The sequence below is a fragment of the Pithys albifrons genome, chromosome Z, assembly GCF_047495875.1.
Source record: "Pithys albifrons albifrons isolate INPA30051 chromosome Z, PitAlb_v1, whole genome shotgun sequence".
Classification (NCBI taxonomy): Eukaryota; Metazoa; Chordata; class Aves; order Passeriformes; family Thamnophilidae; genus Pithys; species Pithys albifrons.
In genome coordinates this window covers 72195312-72214958 of record NC_092497.1, presented here as the reverse complement: position 1 = coordinate 72214958, position 19647 = coordinate 72195312, and the positions used below count along the sequence as shown (strand labels likewise).

At 39.2% G+C, this 19647-nt stretch overlaps 2 protein-coding genes across 8 annotated transcripts in view; both read left to right on the top strand.

Moving 5' to 3' along the window:
• Positions 1-5181, top strand: part of PIP5K1B (phosphatidylinositol-4-phosphate 5-kinase type 1 beta) — a 109972-nt gene extending 104791 nt beyond the window's left edge. For all 5 annotated transcript variants that reach the window (XM_071580212.1, XM_071580216.1, XM_071580214.1 and 2 more), the window contains one exon: positions 4440-5181. In XM_071580212.1, coding sequence (XP_071436313.1) covers positions 4440-4442 — 3 coding nt within the window. In that variant the 3' untranslated portion in view covers positions 4443-5181. The remainder of the gene's footprint in view (positions 1-4439) is intronic.
• A 4760-nt stretch (positions 5182-9941) lies between these two features.
• Positions 9942-19440, top strand: FXN (frataxin). 3 transcript variants are annotated; one of them, XR_011699931.1, is made up of 6 exons: positions 9942-10110; positions 11173-11255; positions 12600-12720; positions 16114-16211; positions 16761-17466; positions 19140-19226. XR_011699931.1 is itself a non-coding variant. In XM_071580673.1 (5 exons), the coding sequence occupies exons 1-5, from the start codon at positions 9970-9972 to the stop codon at positions 19291-19293; spliced, it is 597 nt and encodes a 198-aa protein (XP_071436774.1). In that variant the 5' UTR covers positions 9942-9969; the 3' UTR covers positions 19294-19440. The 3 variants fall into 3 exon arrangements, 1 of the variants encoding a protein (XP_071436774.1); XR_011699932.1 differs by having other exon boundaries at positions 16761-16951; positions 19140-19200; XM_071580673.1 differs by lacking the exon at positions 16761-17466 and having other exon boundaries at positions 19140-19440.
• Positions 19441-19647: the final 207 nt, after the last annotated feature.

Here is a 19647-nt window from a genome sequence, read left to right as displayed (position 1 = left end):
TTATAAAGTGATGTATGTTATCAATTTGATTCAGAGGTGCTGATCAGAAGGCAGATTTGTTTTTATAGGAAGATGATTAAATGCACACTGGAAGCAAAAGATGCATGTTTTTGAGAACACTAGGAACAGGCCAGTCATTGCTAATGTATGTCTCAAAAGTAAAGCAAATCAATGATGTCTGCATTAGCTGATCTAAACCTCAGTTGAAAAGGTTACAAGACACATTTTGACCTTTTAAAAGCATGAGGAGAAAAATTTAGCTTTAAATGGCATTCCCAAATTTTCCTTTAACCCTGTAGTTAATAAGCCTGTCTGTGTTTCTACTACACGGTAAGCCTCTGTAGTGTTACCCATTACATACAATAATAGATGGATAGATGGATAGATGGAGAGATAGAGAGATAGAGAGATAGAGAGATAGATATTGTCCTAAAATTATATTAATTTACAATAAAAAGCAGCTTTAAAAAATAGCATTTCTGAACAGTGTTGTGTGGAAATTCAGACAGTCAAGTCAGGTAGGGTGGAACAGAAGTTGTAAAAGAAAAAGTTCCTCTTACCAGTAAAAGTATTAGTTTTGTGGTGTTACTACGGACTCCCACTGTGCTGCTGATGTCAAAATTGGGAATTTACCTGGTAACAGCAAGAATTGTTGCTCCAGGACACAGTACAGAGATATCTGGGTTCACAACTGAATGCTGGTCTGGGCCAGTTCTGAAAAATGACTAAGTAAGGGATGTAGGTGCATAGGTAATCAGATTTATAAATACTGGACTATAAAATGTCTGCTTAGAAACTGTCAAAACTGTCTGACTCTTCTTACTCTTCAGTACTCCTTTTCTTCTATAGTTACTTCCATAGTTTCAATTAAATTCTAGTCACAGTGTAGTTTTCTCCAGGGTGCTGTTGTGGAATAGTAACAAGTGCAGAAATTAGAGCCGTTCCCAGGCACGATGCATGTTAAGTTGTACAGTCACACTGTGCAGCATACCTCAAATGTTAGTATGATGGTCTCTTAATAGAGGCTTCCACTTCTCTGTCTCATATTTTCCTCTGAAGATACTGATGGAAAAACACAGTAGATTGAACCTGAATTCTGGGGCTATGGGAAAAGAATTAAGGCATTGTCCTAGTTCAGCAGGAGGGACCAGCTAACCCTGTGTGGGGGTGATCAAAGCTGTGTATTCTACCCCCTCTATTCATTCCCCAAGGACAATGGGCCATTAGCAGCAGCTGCCCAGGGAGCCATTATCACCATCACACCCAGCCTGAGGGGGCGGAGCTGCTAAGGGACCATCAACAGTTCAATACCCCCTGGCTCCCAGAGTTAATCACCCATTGTGTGAGTCCCCGCCCAGGGGGAGGGACTGGGTGCTCCCTGAGGGTACATAAGTGGTGGGTAAGAAGACCTTGGGAACTTCTCGTGGGATCCAGAGGAGCAGCAGGACCTCGACAGGAGGAGATCACTGCTCTCGCCCAGACCACAGCCCTCGCCTGCACCAACAGGTTTTTCTTTTCCTTTTGCTCTGGACTTGGGGGAACCACAGGGGTCTCAGCACAAGGGCAAACAAACCCCCTTGGGTTTGTGCCCCAGGACACTGGGTTATACTGCTGGGGTTTTGTGAGTTGAAAGCAATTTCCCTTTTGTGTCAGTGTTGTTATTGTAATATTATTATTAAATTTTAGGTCTGACTTATAATCTCTCTCTCGTGGTGAGTTCATTTCCCCTGCTGGTTCGCCTTTAAACCAGCACAGGCATCCTTACTTACAGACATTCTTTCCCCTAAGAGCATAATAATCCTTAGAATGTTATGTGCTCATAGTGGAAGCAATCAAGCACTTCCCAAAACAGAATCTTGTTTAAGGCTGAAGGGAGCAAACCTAGTTGTTTTACACAGTGAGGTTAACCGCTCCTTTCCTCTGTTATTTTCCTTTTTATCTATCTCTGTATTCATCCATGTATGATCCTAAAAAGAAAAGAGGCCTAAGTCTCTCACAAAACTGAAGCTTAGTGTGAGGTGAAAAAAAACCCCAACACTTGAATGCAGTTTAGCAGAAGTGTTCTTGCAGAAGCAACCTTAGGCAAGAAGGAACACTTCAGTCACTCTTGCATGAAAATCAGACACAGAAATTATGTGCTTGGTTAGATTAAAAAGGTACCAGTTCAGACTACCAGCAGTATGTTACCTGAGTAATCCAGGTGCTAAAATGCCAACTCATACTGGGCATATTCTCATGCTCAGGGTTTCTACAAGCACCATATGAGGAAATCAAGCCGCTCAAAAACATCCATGGAAAGAGAACTAGAGCACAAAAATGCTCCAATACAAAAAGACTCAAATAGGCTCACACTGTAAATCCATTACATACCCAGTATGAGACATCGAAGACAGTAATTACAGGAATGCATCCTGTAGTGTCATTTGTGCATTATTTATCATTTTGGACCAAATTGCTATGGCCAAACTCCATTGTAATAAAAAAATAATGTTTCTTTTATCTGTAATCAAGCTAATCCCAAAAGATGTGCAGTGGATGCAAAGTTGCTTAGAGAATGTTGTCCTCTGCCTTGAAGTAGATGGAGTGTTTTCCAGAGAATACACACAGTACTGGACTGTACCTGCCATAAATACGAATATCCAAAAATCACATATCCTTAAAATGACATCAGTACCACTGACAGCATTTCTGTGATTTACTCACAGTTAGAAGTTGCTACAAGTTCCTCTTAAGTCTCTTTTCTCCAACTCTGTTATGCAAATTTTATTGGCATTTTTTCCATTGTTGGTCACTCTGAAATACTTTGGAAGGATCAGAGGAAAGGGTGCAAGAACAAGAATAAGCTACGCATAATTCCATTGTGTAATTACTGGACTAGCATGAAGTCAGCATGAGCAAAACTGCTAATTTCCTTAGTGAAAAGTAGTACTAAGCCCAGAGGGTCAAAAGTTGTGCTGAGTGACCATCTGTCAGAAATGGACCTTGCAGTCATTCAGACCTGAGCTTTCAAACAGAAACTAGATGGTGCTAGAGAAAATTTTGTTTGTTTTGGCTCTATACAACATTATTTTGTTTATAATTTTTCAACCTTTTTTGCTAAATTGTTTCTTGAAAAAAATCCTTGCTAGCCTTACAGCATATTGATTTTAGCATATAATTTTCTTTAATTTTACTCCCTTGCCCAACAATTTCACCTTGCGCATTAAGTTGTCCTGCATCCTCTAACTACTTTACTTCCTTAGCACATTCAGGTTGCTAATACGGCAGTAGATAGGCTTGAATTGCCAGACAGTTACCTAGAGAGGGAGAACAGCCTCTGAGAAACTGGCACTGTGCTCACTCCCATCAGTGATTATGGACACCCTAACACCTTCGCACAATACAGTAGAAAGCTTAAATGTTGCCACAGAACAATATTGAGATACCATTTCCTAAGGGTTCAAGGGCTAGTGCTAGAAGTCGTAACTAAAATATTGATTTAAATCTTGTGGTCACCTTTCTCTATGATAACCTTTAGAAAGCCTTAGAAATGCCTTTAGATATCTTTTGCTCATAATCAAGATTAGACAGTTGAACTATTTAAAGGTTAGTTAGGTGCTTGTATTGAAAAGCACAATGTAAAGATGACCTTAAAAATCTGTTTTGTAAATGAAACTTACACCTTTGCTTTGTTTTTAACTAGGTTTTAGAGAAAGGTCACTACAGACTTCTTTGTTTTGATTTTTTTTTCTTGCTCCATGTTGGATATATTGGCTAAGATGCATTCATTTTACTGAATATTTTGTTCAGCTGTCAGTTTATCCCTAGTTTGAGCCATAGTAATCAGATGTTCAGCAAAAAACAGTTTCTCTTCAATTCACCTCTGACTCTACAGAGATGCTAAGAAGCGATCAACTATTTGCATTACGTAACCGCTGGTTCTGTAAAAGATACTGTAGACAACTCTAATCCATTATTTTTTTCTGGGAAATAGAATGATTGCTACAACATTGACTAGAACATTAGTTGTGCTTGAAAGTTTCTGGACAGGTGTGATTTTTCAGCTGGAAAAGGGTATCATGCAGAAGCTGACAGGAGTTTTATTCATGACTGTGAAGACTAACAATTTTCCACTAAGTAATAAAGTCACAGTCAATTCTGCAAGATAAAAAAAAGAGCTGAAGTGCCGAGTACTCTGATTTCCAGAGTGTTCAGCATTCTGCAGAAGCCAAGTAGTTCTAGTTCATGTAATATAAGTGTACTGCAATGCCTGCAAACCCATAGGGGTTATCTGTCAAAATGTGTCCCAATGCTTCTGATTAGCGGTCAAGGTAAGAAAAGAACCACTGGCAAATTGTTTTGCAGCCTCTTGTTTAGGGAAAAAACGATGCTACCTGTTTGTAATTCTGTAAGAAAATAAATAAATACAACCCCTGACTTTGTCATTTCTGTATTTCCAGTAACAAAGAAAACATGAAGAGTAAGACTAAGAGAAGTGACCATGGTTAATGAAGAGCATCTTCTGCACTCCTCATTTATGAAGGAGGAATTTGCTGAGCCTGTTAGACAAAGAGTAATAATCAACTGAACTTACTTGAAGAAGTGTCAGTATCTTTGAAGCATAGAAAGGATTGATGGACTTGACAAAAGTGACACAATGCATTCCACACTCTGATGTCATCTCCTGTTGCTTGCTGAACTGTGAAAAACTGTGTATTCAGGCTGCTTTTTACTGTATTGCCAATCACCTTTTTGCACATGGAGTAATATTTTCTTATCAGTGCTCTAGTGGTTTCATTTGCACGCAATCTGTAATGATGCACAAGCAAAATCTATTATCTATTTAAAAATCAGCACAGCGATTAATAAAATTAATTTCATTTGTTTTAACCCCTCAGGGCTAATTTCTTAGGTCCACATCAGTGGAAACTGGAACTGGTAGCACAAGGGTTAGGCAAACCTCTGCACATACTATATGAAAATGAGCCTCTAAGTATACTTTCACTATTGGTAAAAAGAAGAAGAAAATGTTATTTATAACAAGGCCTTATGTTGTGTAAATATATTGCCTTTGAAATATTTTTGATTTTGGTTTATTTCTTGTAAAATAGAAATTCTATAATTTATTTAGTAAGTACTATTGTAAGAAATAGTTTTGTTGATGAATAAAATATTTTGTTCTAAAGACTATCACAGCTTTCAACCTGCTCTTGATCTATACTGGACTTAGCATTCTTGGCATTTCTGTCTTCATGAGAGGGTTTTGAGAGGCATCTTGAGACAGGGCATCTGTCTTTACCTATTAGAAGTTAGAGCAGAAAAGGCAAAGAAACATAATCAACAGTCACTGCTTTATAAAAGAATTTCAGGTTTTTCAGTATGGGCTATCATTTTAAGATAACAATAGAAAATATTCCAGCTCTTCAATTTCCCAGGCAGCAGAGAGATAATCCCAAACACCAGTGACCACCAACAGATTTAATGCTTCAATGCAGTGAAGTATTTAAAAATTTACATAAGTGTCACTTTGAAAGTTTACCAAAGTTATTGTTAATAACATTTCTTCTTGGAGTAAGCATAAAAAAACCTGCTGAAAAAACAGAATTTGGCATTTTAACTCCTAGAATTATGTTTTGTACCTCTGAGAATTTTTCAATTAAGCATTTGCTGTGGTAAGGTTCTTTGATTTGGTTTTGGAGGGCTTTGTTTGGTTCATTTTACTTTGATGTAATCCTATAATCTTGACAAGTAAGAAGATACTATTTCTTAACTATGCACAGAATAAAGAAATCAAAATGGTTTTTTTTTCATTCTAAGTATGCAGTCTATGGCTTAACTTAGAGCCTCTGTCTCATGATTTCCACTTTTCCAGGCTTTAAAATTAGAGTGCTTAATCTCAGCAAGATAATATTTCTGCAGCATTCCTCTGAGAAGTGCAAGACCATTCTGCATGCCCTGTGAGCAAAACCATTTTGTGTATCTGTGTCAAGTATCTGCTCCTTCATGCAGTGCACATAATAGTTAGAATGTGTCTCTAATACAAAGCAGATACTTGTGATTAGTCCTATTTTGGGAAAACATTAAATTTCTTAGTTTAAGCACCAGACTAATTTCATAAAGAACACACATGTCACTTTTTCCCCAACTGCCTAGCAGACTGTGGTGTCTGAATCACTTGTCCTCAGGAAAACACCAGAGGACATACAACTGCAACAGTTCTATCAGAAAACGGAATATCTATACAAACAATTCAGAGACTGAGACATCCTTTGTGTACAATCCTTTTAATGCAGTAATTTATAAATTAAGACAGTCATTTAACATTTGAAAAATTAAATCCTGTATAGACTATGGAACCTACTGGGAAAACCTTCCCTAAAGCATGTGCACTTAAAATGTGTGAGGCTACACAGTTTGACTGAGAAGGAATAGAGACTACAACTAAGCAAGGTTAAGCAAAGGTAATGGTCAACAAATTGGAACCCATTTCTTTCTCTAGTGTGTATAAAGTTTTAAACATCAAAGAGCACAGGAGTTTGTAGGGATGCACAAGTTTCATGTTGAAGTATTTTGAGTCTCTACATCTCGGGTTCATATTCTCTATAGGTAGCATTAACTTGAGGAAAATGTAAAGACTTTTAAACGTGCCTATAAAGCTGATGAAGTAGGATATGTCAAGTAAAAATAAAGTATCTACAGAAGGCATAATCAACTCCCTGGGGTGTTAAAGTAACATATTGGTCTATTTCTCCAGGTTTAAACAGATGGAATTTGCCACAGGGAGCAAAGGAGAATTAGGTCACAGACATGAACTATCTGTGGGCAGTGATATCCGACTACTCTGACCCTGCAAGCTGCCCAGATTGAAAAAAACATAGATTGATGTCTGCCTAGAGAAAGGCAGGGAATAACTCCAAATTTGTGTATCCAACCCTATGACTTAATCATGTGGCCTTCAGAGGGTGAGTTTTGCCTCTGATGGTAGCATATAAGTTGTCTTCAGTTGAGAACATACTAAATAAAAAAAAAAAAACAACCAACAAAACATCCAAATGAAAAGAAAACCCACACTTCGTGTCCTTTTCAATGGTTGGAAAAAAGTAATTAGTACTGTACCCTACCTGTTCTTCGTAGAAGCCATTTGCTGACCCATTTCCAGTGGTGCATACACGTCCTTGAAACACAAACTCTTTCCAGACTGCATGTGTAGAGTCTGACATTGCAGCACTTTGGTACATTAAACTACTTCACAGGAATGTTACAGCAGCCTAAAAAGATATCGACACCACTACTGTGGTATGAACAATATTAACCTAAGGGACAGGGATCAAGATGAAACACATTAAGAAATCATTGTTAAAATTGCTAATTTCTAACTCCAGCCCTTTTGAAGTTGTGAATGATCTTTGCTTGATAGTAGGATCTTGTGAAGTTCATTAACTTTAATTGTTAACTTTTTAAAATATTTGGTAAGTGAAATTTCTCATATCAGAGAAAATATTTAGTCTGCACTAATTAATTGATTTGTCATTAACTTAGAAACAGAAGATAAGTATTTCCAATTGAGAATTGCATATTGCCTTGTATGACTAGAGAAAACTCAATGTGGAACTACTTGGGTAACATCAGAAAATGCCTGAGACTCTCTTTGTAGGAATTGCAAGGTATGTAAATAAGTGCAATCTTTAAATAGATTAAATGCTATTGATGCCGTGAATGACCCTTCCCCCCAAAAACAGGACTTCGAACCACGTTAGTGTAGGGTAAGATAAAAAGTAAAGGTCCTTTAATAACACAGGAATACAGGATGACATGCATGTCTCAGTTCTTGTTTCCATGGCTTTTATAGTAAGATCCCTCCAATCATTGCTTTACACATTTCTCAGTCCAGTCCCAGTCCCACCCCTGGTCCAACCCTCTGGAATTGGGTCTGGGGTTGTCAAGACCCTCTGTCTTCATCAACTCTTCTTCCTCGGGCACCCAAAGGTCTCTTCGAGTTCATCAAGTTCTGGCTTTTGGGTCACTCTGACCTATGTTTATGTTTCATTCTGTAGGCCTTCTGATATCCTTCAGCTCTTTACCTTGGAAAGGAGTCTAAACAAGATTAATTAACTAAAGGAATTTGAGCTCCCTGTTCTGGGACAGGGGTAGTGATAGAAAGGCATTAAACTTAAACTGTTAGAAATATTAACCCTCTAAAAATCTACAACTACTGTGTTCCTAAAATCTACAAAATGTGAAAATCAGAACAAAAACCCCTTTGGCATCACTACATAAAAGATTCCTCCATTCTTCCAGCTGCTCCCCTCTCCCTACCAAGGTATGAAAAATCAATTGTTTGCTTTACTAACGTATTCTGTGGTGTGATGTAAGAACCTTACAGGCCTTATCTCAGCATATAAACCATTACAGCTGTAGAAACATAAGTAGTTTCTCCCTACAATGATAAGAATGGGTTGGTTTGCAAGGAACTAGAGAGTATATTCTTGATGCACAAAAACTTCCATCAAAAAATAAAACCAGATCACAAGTTTCTACAAGGTCTGAGGGAAGATAATGGTAACAAAGAAACATGTTCTGTTGCAAAGAGACAAGAGGCTGGCTAAGCTAGGTAATAGTTTGCTAAAGAGAACTTTTAGGTACAACGGACCTCATAGTCTCAGTTGAAATTTGCACAAGTGACTTGAATTGGTTGAGCTTTTGCCCTTTGTGTGGTATAAAATAATTTTGGCTTATAGAAAATATATTATAAAGTTATAAATCTTGGTGAGAAACTTGACAATCTATTCCCTAATGCATTGCAAGATCATAGAATAGTCTGGAAGGAACCTTTGAAGGTCACCTAGTCCAGCCTGCCCGCCATGAGCAGAGACATCTTCAACTAGATAGGGGCTCAGAGCCTCTGGCTGCTTGCTTAAATTAAGAGTTTTAGAAACATAAAAATACATTACACAGTAACCAGTGGTAAGTTTCAGAATATGTCTAGGCTTTACATATTTATGATCCTGCAAAGGCTGCATCTTTCAGCTGTCTGGTGGAAGGGTCTGAAGTTAAATTTGCCTGTTCCCCTAGAAATTGTATGGGTTTTTAAAGAAACCTTTGCATATTAATTCTTACCTCTCATCTTCTTGGTAAGATTATTCTATTTTTGACGTTTGAGATGTCTGGCTGAAAACCCTCTACTTCTTCACATACCATTAGTAGTATGGCTACCAGCATTTAAGTATCTCAGTGAAAAAAGTCATGTGTGATAAATTTGGGATTTATTTTCCCTTTGCTGTCTCAGGGTAACATTTCACCTGCAGGACATAATGGATTAGAATACTTTGTCACAGAAAATAGTCCTAGAACAGGTCCCCGAGATGTGTGGTGTGGCTTTCAGTTGCTTTTCTTCCCAGGCTCCAGCTGCATGTAAACCTACTCAGCAAGATCGCTCTGTCTGAGCAGACACCTCCAGGAATTCACCCCCGAGACATCCCCCCCGGGCAGGGAACTGCAGCCGAGGTGAAGGTGCACAGCAGGTGCACTCGTGTTAACCAGTGCCCGTAGTAGCTTCTTCTGCCGACGACACCGTCAGATTAGGGATCCCCGACTTCTCTGAGTGCGCACAGAGGTCTGAGCGGCACATCAGGGCCCAGCACCTGTATCCTATCGGGACAGCCTTTGCCGCCCCGTGTTAGTGGCAGGGAAGGGACACGGAGAGAGGCCGGCGGGGCAGCGCCGCCGCCTGCGAAAGCGCTCGGCTCCGATACAGCTGTGTTGTCTTGGTAACAAGACACCTGGATGTAATTTATGCTATCAGTACTTCGGCCGGAGCCAGCCGGGACTGGGAAGGGCAAAACAAACAAAGAAAACCAAACAACCCCACGCATTCGCCTGCTCCGCCCGCCCGGGCCGCGCAGGCCGCCGCTCCTCACGCCGCGCGGGGGCGCTGCTGCCCTGCCCTCACGCCGGCCCCGCCCCCGCCGCTCCCGCAGCGACACCGGCGCCATGTGGCGGGTGCGGGCGGCGGCGCGCGCCGTGGGCAGGGCGGTGGCTGCGGCAGCAGCGAGGAGGGGCGGCCCGAGCGGAGGCACTGCCGGGGACGGGCAGGGGCGCCGGGGCTGGGCGGGCACGGTCGCAGCCGGGCAGGTGAGCCGGGGCCGGACAGGTGAGCCGGGGCGGGCGGGCACGGCCGCAGCCGGGTAGGTGAGCCAGGGCCGGGCGGGCACGGCCGTACCGTGAGCCGGGTCCGGCGAGACGGCCGCGGCCGAGCGTCCGCTGGGACGGCGGGGCAGTGTGCAAGGGAGGCCAGCGCGATTCCCGACCGGCCGCCGGGTCCGAGCAGGTTGGAGCGTGCCCGCGGCCCTCAGGCCGGCCGGGCCGCTTCCAGGCCTTCCCGCGAGCTGGACGGCAGCGTTCGCCCTCTCGCATTCCTTCCCGTTCTCCTTTTCTCCTTCCTTCTCCCTTCCTCCTGCCCTCTCGCTCCCGAGAGCTGTCACAGCACGGGGCTGTTTTGCTCCTGTGCTGCCCCATCCCGTTACAGCAGACGCGGCCCGAGTACCGGGTCGGTACGCAGGGCAGGTGCCGGCTCAGCCGCCAGCCACAAACGGAGTGTCAGCACACGCTGGCAGAGGCAGAGCCTCTCCGCATGGACAGAACCTAAATGTAGGCCTGCTCTAACAGCTTTTGATCCGCAGTGTGTGTTAAAGAAATGCTGAAGGGTATAGTCAGAAACGTGTAGGCACCATGGTGTGTTTTTGTCGACCTGCACTGTTGTGACGCTGTTCTCTGCCCTTTCTGTCATGGTTTTGGGTAAAAGGCAGTTCATCTTGTAATGCCTGCTGAAATGTAATGTCGTGAATACTCGTGCAAGTAAGCCAGTTGTCTGAAGTTGTTCAGTAATTGTATGGTAGAGCAATAGAAAAGAAAGCAATTCTCTTTCCTAGTTCACTTTTATATGAATCAAAGGGTATGGAGGTTTTTTTCATTAGTTTGTATGAGGACGACAAGGATACTCCAAATTGCTTCAGTAATTTAAGGACTAAAGCTGCATAATTCTTTCCATATTAGCTCTGTGATATAGAATATGAATATTTTACTTGAGTATGAAAAGAACTTCAAGGATCTATTTAATTATGTGATAAATATGTAATTTGTAATTCTTCATGTTTTACCTTCTAATTCCATTTTACTTTTGCTTACTTTCTACAGCAATTACCGTATTCTTCAGATGTGAAGGGCAAGGATGTTTGGTTCATGAATTTGAGAAATGCAGGAACTCTGAGTGACACAAGGTAAAATGTATTTTGAGATACTCCTGTGAAAATATCACTTACAATATTTAAAATTACTTATTTGCTTGTTAAGACTACCTGACTAATGTTGATGTGATGCAAAAGACAGCTCTAGTTTTATCTAAAAGCATTTTGTGTGAATAGTCACTTGGGACATAATTCATGTAAACATAGGTGTCTAGCACCATTTCATGTATGTCAGGGAACATGAAATTTCTTATGCTGAGAGGATGTGACACAGCATCAGTCAAGAGTCTTCTCCCCTGCTAATGGAGCAGTTGGAGACACAATGAAGGATTGTGCAGATGTGTGGAATGGCTCTTGCCTGGATTACGTCCTGAACCAGTACATGAATCCTGCCTGATCCTAAAGCTTTCTCTTCTCCATGCCCCAAGGCATTTTTGTGGTGTCTCTCACATAAGTGGCATAGAGTGTATATCAGTAACTGGCTAACAAGATTTTTTTAAAAAAAAAGATGTTCTGTATTATCAGCTGATATATATTAGATACTCAGTCCATAGAACTGTTGTATTGCCATAACCTTTAGCAAGAACTGAGATTATTTTACTGAATTATCCGTTGGTAGCGACACCCACCTACACACTCAGGTAAAAGTTGACACTGATACAGATGAAAAAACTTACATCATTTAATTACACTTGGCTAATTAAACTGATCCAGACTTTGTTCCACTAAAGAGGGTGACAGAATCAGTGTGACAGGTGCTGTAAGCCTCACATAATGGCTACAAGGATGCTTTGAGACTCTGGCAAAGGCTGTAATGTATGTATTAGTTCATAGGCACACCTTAAGTAACATCTAATTACCAGGCTAACATCTAATTCCAGTTGAGAAGGCACATGCTGCACATAAACGTGGCATGTGATATTGATGTTTCTTGACTGCTTATAGCTACAGCAAGTTTTGTAGTCAAATGATATACTTCTAAACATTCTATACTGTTTTGTCTCTATTTGTAGAGTTCAAAACTAAGTAATTCCAGCACAAAGTCCTTTTATGAAAATGTTTTTCCTTTATAAATGAAAATGCATTTGTTTTGTTAGGAAAATGAGTCTCTTTACTTTAAAGGGGGTTAGTATATCCAAGGAATGAAGTGTATTTTCCTCAGTTAAGAGATCTCTAATACCAAAATTTCAAAATTTTCTGCCATTTATAAGGTGGATTGTTACCTACATCACCTTTAGAAAAATGACTACTTGCTTCATGAAGTGATTTCATAGTTACTGTTTTGTCGAAGGTCATGGGTTTGGTATGTTTTTATTGAAAAGAAAATGTGTCTTTCATGCTTTTCCTCCTAATTATGGGCTTCTATGTCATTTGTAGCTCTTTAGATGAGACCACTTATGAAAAACTGGCTGAAGAGACACTGGACTCCCTAGCAGATTTCTTTGAGGACCTGACAGATAAACCTTTTACCCCAGAAGATTATGATGTCTCTTTAGGCGTATGTATTAAACCTTCTATTACCCCTGTAATTATTGTAGGTGTTTGTTTGTTTTAATTTGAAGGAGAATTTTAAATGTCACCTTAGTGCTGGCACATAAAATACAATTAGTTTTTACAGCCTTTTTTGTTAAAATGTGACTCTTTATACTGACTGGGGTAACACTTGTAGTAAAAAGTAACACACACTGTTGTATTATTTGAGAATTTAAAATGTTTCGTGTATAGAGAAAGACATAATATAGAATTATAAATGAACACAAGAGGAGATGAAAACTGTTTTTTCTAAACAGGCATAGATGTCTGACATAGCAGTCAGTTCCCTTCTGCTGAGTACTAGGGCAAGCCTACATGGAACAGTACATGTGCATAACATGGAACTGTAAGAGCAGTGTCTTTGATTGCCATGAATCTGAGAAGCAGCATTTTTCTTGACCAGATAGAGTACGTTTGTCCAAGCTTTCTTGATGACAGCCTGTGGTGGGTAGAAGCAACAGGAGAATGCAGTATTTGGGTAGGTGTTTGCAGAAGTGAGACCAGAGCGTACCTAGGGAGCAGACTTGCTAAGACATTGGGTAGCTGCTAGCCTGATTATTGGAGCCTTCAGGAGGTCAGTCTGTTACAGGAAATTCTGTTGCAGGAATAATAGACTCAGATTAAAAACATTAATTTTATTTTTATAGGGAATTTATTAGTTTTCACGCAAGTTCAGTTCCTGAAGTGGTTGTTTGTGTTAACAGCCCTCAGCATGACTTGGAGGAGAGTGCTCTTTCTCCCTACACTGCTGTGTGTAACACAGGTCTTTCACTACTGCATTTTTTGAGGTCACACAACTATTACACCCTCTTCATGTCTTACCACAAGGAGACTGCTTTATACTGGCCCTATCAGTTAAAGTTTTATGTTCAAGGATATTGAAGCAAATGGTTTGGATTGTACTCTGCAAAACAGGAAACCAAAACTGTAGTTTTGGACTTATTCCTGTGTAGCTTTGTCAGCATAATGTTAATTCTTTGTTTCCGATAGCTAGGATGTAACATATTGTTAGTAGCATTCTGTTTAGCAAATTCTGTTCTTTGCTTTAGGTAAATACGTAGCTAATGTTACAGGTAATTGCTTTTTTGGTAAAAAGCACTGTTTAACTATTACTCTTCAGTATGTTTTAGGATATCAGCACATACTAGCATGATGTAAAGAGCTAAGGACAAAAATTAGCAAAAGGATTAAAATTTACCCCTTTAACAGAGACTTCATTACATGAAGCTGAATAGTCATGTCATAATTTTTTTCTCCATCCACTGTATGGTGGGTTTTGTTTGACATTGACTCATTTTGAGGATCAAAAGGTGATATTTTTACATCTTCATTTTTGCTAGTTGTCCTTAGTTACATAGACTGTATGATGACAATTAATAATAGCCTGTCATTTCTGTTAAGAGCAGAAGGTTAAATAGTCTCAAAATGTAATTTCAAACAAGGCCATTGCTACAGGAAGCCACAAGGTGGCAAACGTGATAAAGGTCTCTTGTGCCTGTCCATTGTTGTGAACTTGATTTCTTCGTGCAATTTACATCTTCGTGTCTAGGGAAAAAAAATCTCTTTCAAAGGATATTCTTATTACCAGGAACTAATGCACATTCATCCAGTAGTACACAACACATACAAGAGTATTTCTTAACATATAGTAAAAGTACCTTGCAATTTAAGCTCTTAAAAGCTTGAGTAGTATTTTCTAGTCTTTCAGAGGTATTGCAAAGTGTATGGGAAAATGTTTTCAGCACAGCAGTAGAAGTTAACCTTTATTTATTTTGCAGTGATAGAGCAACAGTACTCTTAACAGCTGACATACAGTGTTATCAATCATATAAAGTTTTCTTAACTCTTTGGAAACCTATTTATTTATACTGTTTCTGTACCATATAGCATGACATCATGCTGAATACTTAATATGGCACTAAGGAGCACATAGAAGAATAGTGAAACCTCTATATTGCTACTCAGGCCTAAAGCCCCATCGTATTCTTTCTGCTGTATCTCTACAACTCTAAGACCACTGAGATACAAAAAAGTTTAAATTCTGGCAACCAGAGAAGTAGCTTGTTCTTGTCTTTCTCTGCACTATGCCAATATCCAATAAACATAACTGGTGGGAGAACCTTATGGCAATACTAGGCAGGAGAGCCTTTTATTTTTATTGTACTGATCACAGATATGCATAATTTAACAAGTACAGAAACATCCTGGAGATTAATGTCAAAGTTAGATTCTGAGAGTATTGTTCTATGGCCGGTGATCTTTGAGATATGTTAGGAACCAGTAACACTGAGTTACTTTGTAGCAGAAGGAAGTTTTGAGCCACTGCCTGTGCTACACAGTATGTTTGCAGGCAGTAGATACTCCTATATAAAAGTTTTTTCCCCTTAGTAAGTGTTTATACATAGCAAATAGCCCTAGCCATGCTCTAGCAGTATCTTCTGAGTAAAACATGGAAAGTATGATTCCGTTGAAGAACCTTTACCATGCTATAGGCCTGAAGCATATGAGGCACTGTAAATGAAATATGACTAACCTATTATCTGAATCATCATACACTGTTCTTTAAAAATGTTTCCCTTTTTAATTAGCATGATTCAGATCATCTGTAGATTAATCCAAGCAGTGTTTTTCTACTCTTGAAGGTAGAACAGAAAATATTTTTCTCAGTTAGGTGAAATGTGAACCATGTTGTCAGTAAGAAATATGAGCAAGAAAGAGAAAATAAATGCTCACTAGGATAATGGTTTAAAGGTGGCATAGCTAAAACAAAACCAGACCTCATGGAGTTTAGCACGGGAGCATTTCTGAGGTATGAATCAGAATTACTGAGAAGAAATTGTGTTTATTTCCTGGGAAACTATTAGTGTTACTTAAGAAAAGCAAGATAAAAATTACATGGCTCAGAAATCTGGCAATGGCAAATAAAACTTCTTGACATGGAACCACATCATTTCTGCATTGTTCATTAGCAGAAAAAAGTTGTATGATGTTTTAATTTGCAAAATGAACTAGTGGTCCTTTCAAGATGCCATGGGTTAGGGTTAGGGTTAGGGTTAGGGACCATGGTGCCATGGTGAGTGTTATTTAAGGAGTGCCATTGTGAAAGGTATAAACACACTAAAATCAAACTCTGACCACAAAGTTTAAAATCTAGATCACATTCAAAGTTTTGCAGATGATGCTAGGTGTTAACACAAGTTTTTAATGCCTAATGATCATCTTTTCAAGGTATTATTGTTTGGGAGATAGTTGAGAATGTGCTACAGATATGTTACATTTCTGCCACTGCAGCTGAAGTAATTGTTGTCAAAGTAACAGGGTGCAAATTTTTTATTTCTCACTTTGTTTGTCTTTTAAGAGTGGAGTACTAACAATTAAATTAGGTGGAGACATGGGAACATATGTAATCAATAAGCAAACACCAAACCGGCAGATTTGGCTGTCCTCACCCACCAGGTAAGTTGTGTGTACGTTAGTTATGTAATGTCTGCAGACTGGGTGGAAAGTACTTACCCTTTTTTATAGCATGGCGTGGATCGTGTCATATCCTTTTCATAAGTAACCCTTTAATTCTGTACATTCTCAAAACATGATAAATTATAAATGTTCAATAGTGATTAGATACAGAGGTTTGGGGCATGCTGCAGTACACTGACATAGCTGCATTTATATAGAAAATGTACAATACAGAATTTTCATAGACTGTTCTGGTCCAAAATCAGTCTGCAGGAATACAGCCCACTCATAGAAGAAATAGACAGCAGTGATTAAAAAAAAAAAGCACCAAAGCGTCTGTTGGAAAAAGAGTGATGATGATGATGTTATGATCTAAACCTCTTTTTGTTTTTAAACAGGGTGGCTCCTTTCCTTTTAAGCTTGTGGGGTTTCCTGGTTTATATGTTTGTGCTCACGCTGGTTGTTTTTGTCAAGCATCTGCACTTCAATGGAGCCTTAGCTAGCTGTTTTCCTCTGTGTTCTCTCATGCTGTGCTTTGATCCATTCCAGGTTTTCTGGCTGGTTTCAGCAGAGAGGGCACTCAGATAAGTGAGAAAATGTTGTCCCACCACTCTTAAGTTTTTGTTCTTTACTGCTATCCCTGTTAAAGAACTGAGGGAGTTACTGGTGAAGGAACCAGCTTGCAAGATTTTTGTGTCACTAACATGAAGGTTTCAGTATTTATGAAAACCAAAACTCAGGTAATTTCTGTATGTTTGGAGCCATCTCTAGTTGAGCTAAGGCATATGTGCTTCAGAACATGGAGAACGGAGTTTGTGAAAAAAAATGTTAAATTTTTCCTTTTTTTCATTTGTTTGTTGGGGGTTTGGGGAGGTTTTGTTGCATATATGTGGGTTTGTTTACTTGCTCCAGTAGTAAATAAAAATACACAGAAACCTACTTGAAAATTCTCTGATGGTGTTTTTCACCAACTTGCAATGAAAAATTACTCACCTACAAACGTTGTTTTGCTGTTCCTTAACTGATCTTATGGTAAACAGTGGTATTTCCTGAAATATGATGCTATATGTTCACTTACTTTCTAACCTCTGAAAAGCGGCTCCAGGAAATATTATATGATCTGACATCTTCTTAGCTGCAATATGCTGGGGAGTGAAAGAAGCATGTGTTGTTGTCAGTAATCACTTGCATCGAAAGTTTTGGGACATTTGTACAGTAAATGTTGATCTTGAGTCTTTAAGAACATACCTCAAGGGTAAGACAAATTCTTAAGATGTGTAAGGGATGTTTTCTTGGAATATTTTTTAACCTTCTGTTTGGTATTGTGTATCTATACACTGAAATGAAAATTTACTCAGTTGACAATTACAAATAAGGGCAATGAGAGGTGTGCAACCTACTAGTAGTGTGATTGCAGTGGTTTTATGTAGGTCCTTTGACTGAAAAGATTTTTCAACCTTACATAGTATCACCTGTGATATAAATGTGATTTTTTAGTTCTTGTCTCTTATGTTTAAAAATATGTACATACTTTCCATGAGAAATACATTTCATCTGTATTTAACTTAGCAGGCATTTCATAGAATTCACAGGATCTTTGCTTAAATTATTAATTTAAAATTTAAGTCACATTTGTACAGCATTTTGGAGGCTTAGAGAACTATGGAGATGTTTCATATGCTAACAGTATCACTAATATTCACTGCATAACACTTAAAAGAGCTCAGATAATGTATGTGTTTCTTTGTCACTGATCAAATGGACTGTCTTAGCCTGGGTTTCATGAATGCCCAGATCCCATTCCATCATTCTCTAGGTGCAGGACAGTGTAAATATACTCTTGTACTACAAAGACAAAAAATTAGAAACTCATAGTAAAGTAACTGCAGCGCATAATCTTGATTTCAAATAGTTACCACTTCTGATACAGCCAGGGAGATTTCAGTGAAAGTGACTTGGATTTGCATTTGCATTCATGACTTCTTATGCTGTGATTAGTGGTTGGAAAGTTCTTCATTTGACTCTTGTGAATAATTCAGGATATTGAGGTTCAGATTAGTGTTTACGTTTGTAGAGAACCTGTGGATTGTTCTCTGAGTATATAGGATAGTCTGTTTTCTAGCAGACAGTCATGTGTTGATTGTCTGAGTTCCAGGGCATATTGTCCTACAACATCAAGGGTTTGTCTGTTTATCCCAGATGAACATTTCATTCCTTTCTATTTTTTCAGTTTAGTTGATGTTAACAGTAGTAAGTACCTTTCAGTCGTTCTCCTATTTCACATGTGGAGAATTGGGTGGATAGAAAAGTCTGGAATGGAACCCAGCTGTTTAGATTACTTTCTTGATATTTAATGTAAGCCTGAAAAAATCAATCCAGCAGCAATATGATAGCACAGGAAAATAGCGTTTTAGGTAGAAGTCTCCCACGTGCCAATATATTTGCTTTCAGCTGGTTACTTATTTTGTTACATCTAAAAAGAAAGTTAAAATGGTCATCTGTGTTCTGCTGTTCTTACAATATCTGCATGTGACTGGTGCAGAAACTAATCAGTGGCATTAATTCAGCATTATAAATACCCCTTGTGATGTTTGTGTGCAAGAAAATTATATGATGAAGGAAGAAGCAGGTAAAGGAAAAAATGGCAGGAAAATCAGCGCCAAAAGCAAGAAGGGAAAGAGCCTATCTCCACTGGGAGTGACTGGTGTATCTTGTCACCTTTCGGGTATATCTGTTTGATTGCTCAGTAGTTCCTGACATACCTGGCCTTTTCTGCTCCACTTCCCCAGACTATCCACCAGTCACTGCCCATGCTGTCTGCACCTTTTCCTGGGCACTTTCTGGCATACATTATAAATACAGGCTTCCAGCAGATCTCCTTGAATAAGCTCTACTTAACAGTGTGTGATGTTTTGTTTTTGTTTGTAGTGGGCCCAAGCGCTATGACTGGACTGGACGGAATTGGGTGTATTCTCATGACAGAGTATCCCTTCATGAACTACTATCAAAAGAATTTTCAACAGCATTAAAAACTAAATTGGATTTGTCCTGCTTAATATATTCTGGGAAAGAAGATACTTGATTATATTCTACCTCATGGAAGTTTAAAGACTTTAACCTCGAGCCAAGCCCTTTTTTTTTCCTGAAGTACCTGAGCTTAGTTCTGGTTTTTTTCTTGGCATTAATATGTTGTGCAACAAAATTAAAATAATATATTTTTTCTCTAGCACTCAGTCTGTGGGTTCCTGTGTCACTGTTTGAGTCTGTGTCCATGTAATACAGGTGTTTAAGGTCACCCTTTCTTGTCACTTCATTTCTTGCTTTCTTTCTGCGGAAGTAAGTTGTGAATTCTTGCTGTCTGTAGTCTTATTTAGATGTAAGGACTGACCCATCTGGTGACTTCCAACCAGCTCACAAATGCTAAACTACTTTTGGT

What these genes read in the sequence shown, in the direction of transcription:
- FXN (XM_071580673.1), top strand. Translation starts at nt 9,970, where the DNA reads ATGTGGCGGGTGCGGGCGGCGGCGCGCGCCGTGGGCAGGGCGGTGGCT. An exon ending in ATTATGATGTCTCTTTAGGC is followed by an intron (nt 12,721 to 16,113) that starts GTATGTATTAAA and finishes TTGTCTTTTAAG; the next exon opens with AGTGGAGTACTAACAATTAA. An exon ending in TGGCTGTCCTCACCCACCAG is followed by an intron (nt 16,212 to 19,139) that starts GTAAGTTGTGTG and finishes TTTTGTTTGTAG; the next exon opens with TGGGCCCAAGCGCTATGACT.